The 12,510-nt window shown below is 31.4% G+C and overlaps 2 protein-coding genes across 2 annotated transcripts; one reads left to right on the top strand and one right to left on the bottom strand.

Annotated features, from left to right (window-relative positions):
- The first annotated feature begins 706 nt into the window (after window positions 1–706).
- LOC119662494 lies at window positions 707–5,945 on the top strand. Its single transcript, XM_038072125.1, has 4 exons — window positions 707–874; window positions 942–1,235; window positions 5,606–5,713; window positions 5,788–5,945. Exons 1-4 carry the CDS (start codon window positions 809–811, stop codon window positions 5,830–5,832), a joined length of 513 nt encoding a protein of 170 aa, XP_037928053.1. The 5' UTR covers window positions 707–808; the 3' UTR covers window positions 5,833–5,945.
- On the bottom strand, window positions 5,944–11,138 carry LOC119688279 (zinc carboxypeptidase). Its single transcript, XM_038102959.1, has 7 exons — window positions 11,107–11,138; window positions 10,346–10,469; window positions 10,108–10,244; window positions 6,774–7,152; window positions 6,617–6,710; window positions 6,262–6,555; window positions 5,944–6,194 (listed from the first exon to the last, which is right to left on the bottom strand). The coding sequence occupies exons 1-7, from the start codon at window positions 11,136–11,138 to the stop codon at window positions 6,001–6,003; spliced, it is 1,254 nt and encodes a 417-aa protein (XP_037958887.1). The 3' UTR covers window positions 5,944–6,000.
- Window positions 11,139–12,510: the final 1,372 nt, after the last annotated feature.

Below are 12,510 nucleotides of genomic sequence, written 5' to 3' on the forward strand. Positions count from 1 at the left end.
TATGTGCATTTCCCATATATCATAAGAATCATGCCATATATCATTAAGGACTTTTTTCTCAAAAAAAGTTGGATCTACGTGTCTTAGTTCGGGGACGGACAGACGGTTGTTTTTGTGGTTATATGGCAGCATTAAATCATGTTTTTGTAAAATACTTATACGAGTAGAATTGAAGAAATTTATTTAAAAAAGAAATATCACTATTATTTTTAAAATCATTAACTATTCACATTATATTGCATTTTGTATAAAATATCAATGTAATTAGAACTTTTCAAATGACAGGTTCATGTTAAAACTATCGTTAATATTGCGTTTATAATGGAACTGAGTTTTAGCATTTCTTTTTTTTTGTTTTGCTCGATCATATTTAATATAACATTAATGAGAAAAATTATCAAAAGTATTAATCGCATAACTGAAATAAATCAAACGAATTTCTAAAACTAATTAGCGTGTTTCGTTTACATTAAAAATCCGCCGTTTCGATTTTTTTATTATATAAATTCAATGGCTAGTTTCAATCGAAGCGACTAATTTCGAAAAAAGTGCTGAGCAACACTACATTCAGTGCACAATTGACCCGAACAATCTCAGATCGTTGAAGTTAAATACCGCATAATTTCGGTATAATTGCCCAAGGCAATTTTCCCTAAAATGTTTGCACACTTTTTGTGGGCACATATAAAAGCGTTGACCACAGAAGAAATGCCAAATTGAAGAGTGTTGAGGCTTGTGTTAATAGGTCAAATACTGAAAACTCCGGTTAAGTGATCAAGGATATCAGTGCTAATAGGAAGTGTGAAAAATGTTTTCGAAATATTTGTTGAATTTCTTAATCGTTGGCATCGTAGCCGATGTTGCCTTCGCTTGTGTAAGTCGTCTTGGATGATTTGTGTGCTCTCCAGGTTTTAAGTGCTTCCATCGTTATTTATTTCCAGAATGGTTATAAAGCAAAAATTTTAAAATTGGAAAATTGTGCTGGTCCCGAAGGTATCATTACTGTTGACTCGGATTTTTCGGTTAAATTGAACAAGAAATGTGAATTGGTGCCAACCGGTTGCATTGTCAATAAAGCCTTCAATACTGCAGTTTCGAAATTCAAAATAACAAAAGATGGCGTTGTTATCAAGGAGGGTAAGCACGATATGTGTGCCATGGCTGAGCAGGCACCAAATGAAGCAAAGGACCTGTTAAAACTATTTGGTGCTCCACCAAATTGTCCAGTACCAGAGGTGAGAATATCAATATAATCAACTTATATAACATAGAATAAGGAATTTACTGAAATTACATAAATCCATTAAAAGCTTTACAGCTCTATAAAGTTGAGATGTAAATCCATCCATTTTAGTGTTCTGAAATTTTGGATATGTTATTAGGGTACTTTGTGAATATTAACTTAATTTAGTGTTCGGAAATTATGGAATTATTGTTATGGTTATTTTAGGAACACTTACTTATATTAGAGTTCGGATGTTATGAAAGTATTATTGATGTTATTTTAAGAATAATAACTTTTTTTAGGGTTTTGACACAATAAAAATATTATTAGGGTAATTTTCATAATATTAATTTTTTTGGGTTTGGAAATTATGAAAGTATTTTTAATGTCACTTTTGGAATATATACTTATTTAGGGTTCGGAAATTATGGAAGTATTATTATGGTTATTTCAGGAACATTATTTATTTTTAGGGTTCTCAAATCAGGGAATTATTATCAAGTTTTCAAAAAACATGTAAATTAGTATACCTTAAAAGCTGCTATAACATTTTATTCGAAGCATAAGCTATAGTGTTTTCCATTTTAATAAAACTAGACGATTCATTTTTAAATCTCTTTAAAACAGTATATACTCAAAAAGTAAACCTCATAATTTAAAATAGTTGTCTAAAACAATAATGTCAATCCAATGTTAATCCAAGTTAACTTTACCCAGACAACTTTAGGCTCAAAAAGATACTTCAGATTTTTCTATAAAATACGTTAACCAATCCATATTCAAATGATAGAAAGATTATAACCATGCAGAAGAGAAATTTAAAAACTAATGATCATTTTAAGATCTATTTTTGCTTATTATAGCATTTTATATTCGTAACTAATATACCGTGTCATGTATGTTCGTAACGGTCACAACTTTTAGTATTATATATATCTTAAAAAAGATTAATTTTACTTCATTATATTATTTAAATATTTCTATGTAACATCAATTAACTTATTATTTAATAGCGATGTCGATTACTATATAATAATAATAATAAGTGAGCCTTTATTTATAGATTTACATTTCTTATATACAAGAACAAAGACACAAACTTGTATTTACAGTAACACTTAACTTTACATCCTTAACAGATTTGTCAAAGTACTTAAATATTTTTTTTTTTTTTTTTTTTTTTTTTATAAATTGTTTATTATTATATATGATTTTAAAGAACAATAAATAAAACAAAACAAGACATAAAGCAACTAGTTATTAGATAACTAACAAGCAATTTAAATTTAAATAGATTAGGCGATTCCACGCAATAATAAATTAATTGTACTATATTTCAATGATTTAAGCCCAAAGATCGCACGGCTTTCGGCGCTTTAGACGGCGTATTGGCTCAGTTGTCGCTAGTAAATGCGCCTCAGCATTTATGTGACAACTAAGTCTATCTTGGTGTGATTTGGCTTTGGTATGAATTTCTTCCTGTACTGTTGTCACTCCAAGGTCACGATGTAAGTCAGAATTTCTCACGTACCATGGCGCGTTTGTTACACTCCGTAGCATGAAATTTTGGAATCTTTGGATGATGGAAATTTGTGTTCTGCTTGCGCAACCCCATAGCTGTATTCCATATGTCCAGATTGGCTGGAGCATTTGTTTGTATAATATGTACAAGTTTATTGAAAAGCGATAGTTTTGATTTTTTGCCGATTAACCATTTCAACGATTTGAATTTAAGATCTAATTCACTTCTTTTCTTTTTTATGTGCTCGCTCCATCTTAGTTTAGCGTCCAAAGTCATACCCAAGTATTTCGCAGTATTCGCGTGAGGGATTTGTGCTTCATCGATGTAGACAGGTATATGACTGATGCTTCGATTTGTGAAATTTACATGCACTGATTTTTCTTTATTCAGATTAATTTTCCATTTTTTTGTCCAAGCAATTATACTGTCCATACTATTTTGCAAATTATTAGCTGCTATTACTGCGCTTTCTCCAACTGCAAGGACTGCAGTATCATCAGCAAAAGTTGCTGTGAACGTTGTTGCACTCGTTGGCAAGTCGTGTGTATAAATCAGATATAAGAGAGGACCCAAGACACTACCTTGCGGAACTCCAGCGTTAATTTTATGCAGTTTACTATAGGTATCACCGTGCTTTACTCGAAAGTAACGATCAGATAAGTAAGAGGAGATTATGTCATAATACTCCGTTGGGAGAATATTTTTTACTTTGGTAAGCAATCCGGAGTGCCAGAATTTATCGAAAGCCTGCGACACATCTAAAAACACAGCTGAGCAGATTTTTTTTTCCTCAAGAGCTTTTTCTACTACATTGGTAATCCTATGGACTTGATCTATGGTGGAGTGATTGCACCTAAAACCAAACTGATGTAAAGGTATTATGTTTTGACTTTCAATCAGAGGAAGGATTCTTTTCAGTAAGACTTTTTCAAATATTTTTGAAAGTACAGGCAGAAGTGCTATTGGTCTGTAACCACTTACGTCATTAATATCCTTTCCTGGCTTATGTACCATGATAATTTCAGATACTTTCCACAGGGATGGAAGGGTTCGCATCTGTATTATAGCGTTAAATATATTCGTAATTTTAACTAGGCATTTTGCAGGAATTTCTTTTAAAACTTCAGCACTTATCAATTCATAACCTGGGGTTTTTTTAGCTTAAGTTCATTTTTAATAATCATCATTACCTCAAGCTCGGTGGTTGGTGGAATACATGATGAATGTGCTGTCCTAGGAGGGCAGATTACTGCATTGTTAACGTTTTCGTCTATGGAAAACACTTTTGACAGGTGTTCGGAAAAGACCTCCACTTTTTCCTCATCGCTTTTAGCCCATTGATTAGCGTGATTTTTAATTGGAGCTTTGTGTACTAAAGGTCGCTTAAGGTTTCGTGTGCATTTCCAGAGAGAATAGTTGGTAGCACGATCATTACTTAAGTTAGATAGGTAGTAGTTGAATTGATTATTTTTAAATTGCTTGATTTTTAGGCTGAGTTCTTTTGCAAGTACTTAAATATGATAGGTTTTCGATTTCTCGTTTTAATTATATTAAGTATGTTTTGTTTGATTTAACTTTTGTATTTTCCTTACACGACTATGTCGATTACTATATCTTTCAGCTAAAATGCATGATAAAAAAAAATCTATAAAACATATATTTTGCCCTGCTAAATTCTTTAGCTTGATCCTGGATTTCTTTTATTCTTGAACGTTGATAAGGGTGCCTACATCTATCGAAATCTAACTTCATCTGTTTATACTCAATACCACTATTTGCGTGCTTAACTCTATTTTATGTATTCTCAACTCATACCAAAGTGTTGTTCTATTTGGATTAGTAGATTTCAATAAAATAACTGCTATACATATATAAGTCTACAGAATTATATTTTTGTAAATTCCTAAATTTGCTCTTCTATAAAAACTTATGTTATTATCTTTTTATATATAGCTCCATATTTTTGGGCTGACGAATTCCAAAGAAATGAGTCATAAATAAACTACTATAGAATAATACTCTTTGACTAGCTTTTATATTTCCTCTAATTTATCACTTTATTAAAAGCAATACGATTATATATAAGTCTTGCTCAAGTTCCATTCTTCATACTAATAACAGAAATCATCATATATATATTTTGCCATCCTCTTTACTTCGTTCTGCTACTCTTGCTCTTTGACTTCTATTTAATAGTACTATTCTGTATATGTAGACAAAAATTCAGTTCTTTTTTTTAGTTTAATGAATATCAATCAAAGGTGTAATGGTAATCCAAATGAAATACATGTTTCTCAATAATTTTCATCCCTTCATTAGATCTATATAACATCATACATAAAATATTTAATAACTAGTACGGATGTGAAGATTATATCTCCTCACTTATATCTCCTACAGTTGCTTCATTTTTCGCAAAGATTATAGCATAGAACATCGTCCATATATTTTTTCGAATAAAAGTTTTCGCTTTTTGTAAAAACAAAAATGTGGAACACACCTCTATAACTTTATGAGATCTGATGGGATATTGAGGTCCTATGCTCCACGAGGAGTTTTCAGAAAGAAAAAGAAGAATATTGGATAAAACACAAATATTTTATTTCGACTATTTTTTCTGGAGCATGACCATTAGTCAGTGTAAAGTCTATTCTTTTGAATGCTGAGTTGACCTCTTTCTACAGAAACTCTAAGATCTCTAATAGATGTTTAAGCAATTTTATTGTAAAAAAATCATTGTTTATATTAGTTACCGCCAATAGTTATGAATAAATATTTTAAATTATTTTCTTTTGATTAGAAGTAAATAATATGATTTTATATATAATTATATATGTTTTATAAATAATTTTTTACAGGAAAAAATTTGTGCTAACGACCACAAAGTTGACTTGTCAAAATACAAGGCTATGCTTAGCATGGCAAAGGGTAATATTGTTATTGATTCAGAGGTTCAACACGATACTGTAAGTACTGGGTTTTATATAATTTTATGAATTTGAATATAATATTATTTTTCATTTGAATTTTCTCTAAACAGGGCAAATCTTGCATCCATGTTGAACTTGAAATCACCAAGAGTTAAATTATATAAGAAAATTTTTTTCAACAGGAACCAAATTGATGTTATTGGATTAGTAAAAATGTGTTAAATTTCAAATCAAACTTAAGTAATCAATAAAATAATTAAATAAATGAAAACATTTTAATTGCAAATTTAAAATCGTCTATATTTTATTTCGAAATATTTTCCTTATATAACATTGACTTCTCGAGCTGCATCTACCATACCTACAAAACCATCGAGCACTTCAGAACCAACGGGTATAATATACTCTGGTGGCAATAAAAATCCATATTCACTTTTATCACGTAATTCGATAGTGTATGGAATTGGTATACCTTTAACACCGTATGCCCACTCTTTACCAGAACCAGAAACTTTATCTGTAATATTATAAAATATTAAATTACACAATAAATAAACACAAATTATTTCATTGATTTAACGCACATAAAGTTGTTGAACTCGAACCATAAGTGAATACAGTATTAAAACGTCTATACAGCGCATCGGCGTAACCCTTAGCTACATGCATCATCTCCGGGTAGTGTTCCGGAAAGTCTTCGGTATGACCCCAGGGTGAGAGTACATATTGACCATACGAATGTAATGATATATAAATTCTTATTGTATCTTCGGGTATACTTGTATTAATGTACTGCAACATTTGTTTAATTTCAACATCCGATTCAGCATAAGGACCAGCATAAGTTTCGGAACATGGGTTATCTGATGCACCAACGCCTATGTGTTTAATGCATTCATTAACTTTAACAACGCTTAAACTAATAATATAAAGTCTTACTCATCCATAAAAAGTCAAAATTACGGTTTAGATCAGTACCATAACATGTACCAGCTGGATCTGATAGTAAACGTGATTTACGCCACATTCGATTCTGAAATATAAAATGTAAATCAATATGTATAGATTGCCTTTAATATTTTTAATCGCCACTTACTACTTCGTGTGAATACACAAAACCATCGACATTCAATACTGGTATGATGTACCAATCTAAGTTTTCCGCTATATCTCGTACAGCAGGATTTCTTGATACCAATAACTCGTCTATCACATATGTTATAGCAGCCGATGTTATCCACTCTCTGGCATGTATGGTTGACTCTATGAAAATTGCTTTGTTTCCAGGTTTATAGGAAATTTTTATACCCTTAATTTTGCGTCCCTCATGAGAATTACCAATACTGAAAGGTGTTATTATGTCAGGATAACGATCCGCAATTTCATCCAACCAAATATTAATTTCATCCAAAGTGTTATATTGCTTCCAATCCATGCGTGATGAACGTTGAGATGGAATTCCAGCATCGATTAAGCTAAGTGTAAAGAAAATGTATTTTATTATTATTTTATTATTTAAGTAATAGGCTATTAAAGCACCCGACTAAAAGATCTATTGTGCGCCTAAATCTTGTAATTGCTGTGGGCTTAATTTTACCTATTTGACTTGTGACTAAGATCCCGCTTCCAAGGTAATCGAGTCTACGTCTTGCCACCGCTAGGCAGTTGCATAGAACATGTTCTGATGTTTCCGTCTCCTCATGACAGAGTCAACAGGAGTCAATTCCTACCACACCTATAATCTTCATGTGGTCTTCATGTGTAAGTCTACAGTGTTTTTATAAATCATATTATGATATACCTCATATACTAGGAATTTTCGACTTAAACTGCTTAAACGAAAGAGATGATTTGTTGGTTGTTGAAATAATCGTATATAAGATGGAGGGTGGACGTTTTTAATATTAATCGAGGTATAGGGTGTCATAAATGTATATATAAAAATAAACCTATGAAATCAATAATCTAAAAAATTAATTGTTTTAGTATATACATTGTGACCGAAAGGTTTTCGGAAGTTCTCATTTAAAATTCGCGCGCTGTATATTTTTCGATATTTTAAGTTTATGTAGTTTGGCAGCACTGTCCTTAATTACTATGCCAAAAATGAGCGCGATCTGTCAGACAGTTCGTTTACGACAGCTGTTGAAACCAGTTCCCCTCAGTAGTGCGTTGCGAAAAAACAATGGAAAAAAATATTGAACAAAGAGTTTGCATCAAATTTTGTGTTTCGAACGAAATTTCGTGTGCAGAATCGTTGCGAATGCTACAAAAGGCTTATGGGTAATCAGTTTTATCGAAAACTCAAGTTTATGAGTGGTACAAAGCCTTTCAGGACGGTCGTACGACCGTCGAAGACATGCCGCGTTCTGGACGACCTTCGGCCTCTACCACCGACGAAAACATTGAAAAGGCAAAGGAAATCGTGTTCCAAAATCCTCATGTGAGTGTTAGAGAGATAGCACGAGAGCTAGGCATCGGTCGTGAGAGCTATCCGCCGTAAACGGCCTCAATTGTGGAAGGATAATTCATGGATTTTTCATGACGATAATGCTCCCTCGCACCGAGCCAACATTATCAACGATTTTAAGGCCAAACATTCAATAAATACCATCAAACAGCCACCGTATTCACCTGATCTTGCACCGTGTGACTTTTTCCTGTTTCCCAAACTCAAATTACCACTCAGAGGAACGCGTTTTGAATCCATAGAAGACGAAAAACAGAATTCGCAGAGGGAACTCAAAGCCATACCGGAAAGCGCCTATAAAAAATGTTTTGATGATTGGAAGAAACGTTGGCATTTGTGTATCGCTTCTAATGGAGCATATTTTGAAGGAGATAAAATAAATATTGATGAAGATTAAGAATTTTGCGTTTGTACATTGTGACCGGAAACTTTTCGGTCACAATGTATGCCATTTTTATACCTATGTACAATTTTATTATTTTTTTAATCTTTTAGTTTGATACATCGCTCGATTGATTATTAAAAATATAGAAGTTCAAAATTGATTTTTCTCGAAATTTTTCAATAATGGGATGTGAAACACATTTTTTCTATTTATTTAGAGGAGTACAATGACATATATACGACTATTGATAGAAAAATTCTTATCTATCGGAAATAAATATTTGAATTTTTATTGAGACTTGAAATAACGTAATCGAATATAGTTTTTCAATAGACTTGACATACTATAGTAAATATTTTATTTATTTTTTATACTGTAGAATAGCTATGTAATAATAAAAGTAGCTCTATGGATTGAAACCCTAATATTAATTAAATAATTAATTATAATTAATTATAATCAATTATAATTATATAATTAAAGTGGACTTTTAAGCTAGTAAAGAAAAAGAAAAAATTCAATATAACTATTATATTATATGTGAGTTTATTATAATCTTACTACTTTATTATGATAAATACAATGAAGAGGGAGTTATTTTTTGAGTACATTATTAGTGGGGGTTGTCAAGTATAAAATTAGTTTTATTATAATTTGTATATTTGGAAAAGTTAGAGCTTAACGTAATGTTTTAGTCTACAAACGATCGAAAATTCTAATAGCTTAGCAGGCATTTAAATTGAATATATATCGTAAACAGTTTAGTGATATATATACATATACAACTTACATTGCAATATCTTCACATTAATTCTTTAGATACTTAACTTAGTATTAACTATCTATTTGATTGGAATAATATGTAGGATCACTTATGTTCTCGTTCATACTTTGATAATAACTTTGCCACTTGAACTCTCTCAATAGAGAAATGGGAGGTAGGGCTGAATTTAACGGAAGAGAAAATAGCGATATACACAGATGGGTTTAAGATAAATAAAGGCATCGGAGCTGGAATCTATTCTATGGACTTAGGGATTAGTAAATCCTAAATCCTTTTGAGTTCCAGAATATTTCAATATAGTGGAGATTGAGTGCGCAGATGAACAAACCAGACTAGACGAGTTTTCTATGGGAACTTCTGTTTCAATTCCTGCCCCTGCCAGTCACATTCAGAAGTATCTATGTTAATATTTGTTCTAACAAGGCACTGGATTACAGGACGGCATGGGGCCAAGCTTTTCCTACCTCTTGTACTTGTCCAGTAGTACTTGTCTACCGATCCTCGTACAAAAGGCGACACAACATCTATTCTGTTCAACACACTCGGCGATATTTTTAGCATTAGTATTCTCCAGATACTCGCATTTAACAATACTTCCGGCGTTTTCTAACATAACCCACCATAACAAGGAATTTTGAAGTCAAAAGAGCTTTATAGCTGATTGAGGAGAACTTGTGCCTCTTTTTCTTTTACCAAACCTAATCTAACTTCCTATTTATATTGTATTTAGAGGCTACAATAACATTTTCAGATTCAAAAATGGCAATAATATTATCTATTTTTGACATTACCTTTGTACATTTTTAATTTTAACTCCGTAGCTATAATTCTTTGCTAGCATATAGTTTTCGAATTTTTCCTGCATAAGCGGTGGAACCATAATATCAAAATCATCTTCCAATCGACGTACTTCATTCCAAAAATTTAACTACAGGAATTTGAAAATTTTCATTAAATAAATAGATAGTATATATATATGTATATATAATATATGTATGTGTGATTACAAAAATGTAAACAGTGACTCACGTTATATTTGGATTCAAGTTGTCTGATCTCTTCATACTGTTCTGGACTTTGAATTTTAATCTTATAAACCTTGAAGTCATCATAACGCACTATATTCTTTTTAAGAGAAGCACCCAAAGCCAGACTAAACAGAAGCAATAATATATACACTTTGCTTAACGAAAACATTTTGCTTTCTAATCGGTGGTCAATTTCATTATCAGCATTTTGCTTGGCTATTTAGAGTAACTTTTGTAGTGCTTATCTCTAGAACTAATAAAATTTTTGTATAACAATTAAATTAAACTAACCACCTTAATTAAGATTATCTGCTACGACAAGTGTATTGAGTTTCACTTTGAAATTAGCGCATAATACTCGTAGATAAAAGAATTAAGTTCCCCAGTAGTACACGATTTCAGTGATACTTTATAAGTTTGTTTCAGGAAATTCTAGTAAAACATATATTATCTCTATTCTCCTGTTATCATAAGTCTTTTTATTATTACGATTATAATGGCCAGTCGAAACAACTGTATGATCAGGTCAAGAATTGATTTGATTAAATATATCTTTTAGGATAAAAATTTCCTCGCTATTTCCATTGCTTTTTATTCAAAACAGATTTATTCTCATACAATATATGTTTAAATAATAATATTTATAATTACTGTTAATTAAATAATTGTACTTCTCAATAGCGATCACCCTGAAGCAGTATTATCACAATATAGTAATGCGTTCCTAAAAGAGAGTTGAGACTTAAAATCGATGTTATTTACCTTGAGTGAACAGGACATTTAACAGGATTCATGCTTTATACTAAAGTTTTAGTTTGAACTTTAGATATTTGCATGCAAAGAACTATAAATTTCTGATATTACAGAAAAGTGTAACATATTTTTAGAAGTTTTATTTTAACATAAAGTTCTTATGTTATTAACAGAGAATCACTCAAAATTTACTGTAAGTTACAGTCATAAGTTGAGAAACTTGGTTAAAAATATGCTATCAAAAAAAAACAATACATAATATAAGGTCTGAGTGTTAATACTTAGAATTAGTATTTGATACATTATACAATTGATACATTGATATTCCAAGATCTATTAACGGCGTTTTAGGGTTTTCCGTTAAATACCAATAAAAAATCAAACCCAACTTATCATAAAACATATGGACATAGACATGGGGGTATAACGAGCAGTATCTCTTCCCCATTAGAGTTTGTTTGAGGTAATAATAAAGAAAAGTGGACTCGAATAGGAATGGCATCTACCAAATATGATTGACAGATGTTAAAAGATTAGGCGTGCAGGCAGACTTATACAGGAAATGTAATAAGGAAGCCCGGTTTCAATGTAATGACCACTTCTGTTTAGTAAATCATATATCAATAGATATATCCTTAGTTTCGGTTTGCAAGGTAATATTTAAATTAAAAAAATTGGCAAAAAAGTAAAAAAAATGTCCTTAAAATCGCACAAACAAAAAATTGCATTATTGAGAAGTAAAATACTTATATTTTTTATCCAAAAGTTGCCAATTTAAGTATTTATTCCAGAGCAGATTTTGATGTTGACGGATTTTACAGTGGAAGTAAATACATTAAGACCGAAAAGTTTTCGGAAATTCTCATTTAAAATTCGCGCGCTGTATATTTTTCGATATTTTAAGTTTATGTAGTTTGGCAGCACTGTCCTTAATTACTATGCCAAAAATGAGCGCGATCTGTCAGACAGTTCGTTTTCGGCAGCTGTTGAAACCAGTTCACCTCAGTAGTGCGTTGCGAAAAAAACAATGGAAAAAAATATTGAACAAAGAGTTTGCATCAAATTTTGTGTTTCGAACGAATTTCGTGTGCAGAATCGTTGCGAATGCTACAAAAGGCTTATGGGGAATCAGTTTTATCGAAAACTCAAGTTTATGAGTGGTACAAAGCCTTTCAGGACGGTCGTAAGACCGTCGAAGACATTTCGCAACGCACTACTGAGGTGAACTGGTTTCAACAGCTGCCGTAAACGAACTGTCTGACAGATCGCGCTCATTTTTGGCATAGAAATTAAGGACAGTGCTGCCAAACTACATAAACTTAAAATATCGAAAAATATACAGCGCGCGAATTTTAAATGAGAATTTCCGAAAACTTTTCAGTCTTAATGTACTTTAAAATAAATGTAAAAGTA

This window comes from Teleopsis dalmanni, chromosome X (genome assembly GCF_002237135.1).
Source record: "Teleopsis dalmanni isolate 2A chromosome X, ASM223713v2, whole genome shotgun sequence".
Taxonomy (NCBI): domain Eukaryota; kingdom Metazoa; phylum Arthropoda; class Insecta; order Diptera; family Diopsidae; genus Teleopsis; species Teleopsis dalmanni.

Coding starts and splice junctions, on each gene's coding strand:
- LOC119662494 (XM_038072125.1), top strand. CDS start 809: ATGTTTTCGAAATATTTGTTGAATTTCTTAATCGTTGGCATCGTAGCC. Junction 875..941: donor CCGATGTTGCCTTCGCTTGT/GTAAGTCGTCTT, acceptor ATTTATTTCCAG/AATGGTTATAAAGCAAAAAT. Junction 1,236..5,605: donor CAAATTGTCCAGTACCAGAG/GTGAGAATATCA, acceptor AATTTTTTACAG/GAAAAAATTTGTGCTAACGA.
- LOC119688279 (XM_038102959.1), bottom strand. CDS start 11,138: ATGAATCCTGTTAAATGTCCTGTTCACTCAAG. Junction 7,153..10,107: donor AAAATTAAAAATGTACAAAG/GTAATGTCAAAA, acceptor CTTTACACTTAG/CTTAATCGATGCTGGAATTC. Junction 6,195..6,261: donor TTCGAGTTCAACAACTTTAT/GTGCGTTAAATC, acceptor ATAATATTACAG/ATAAAGTTTCTGGTTCTGGT.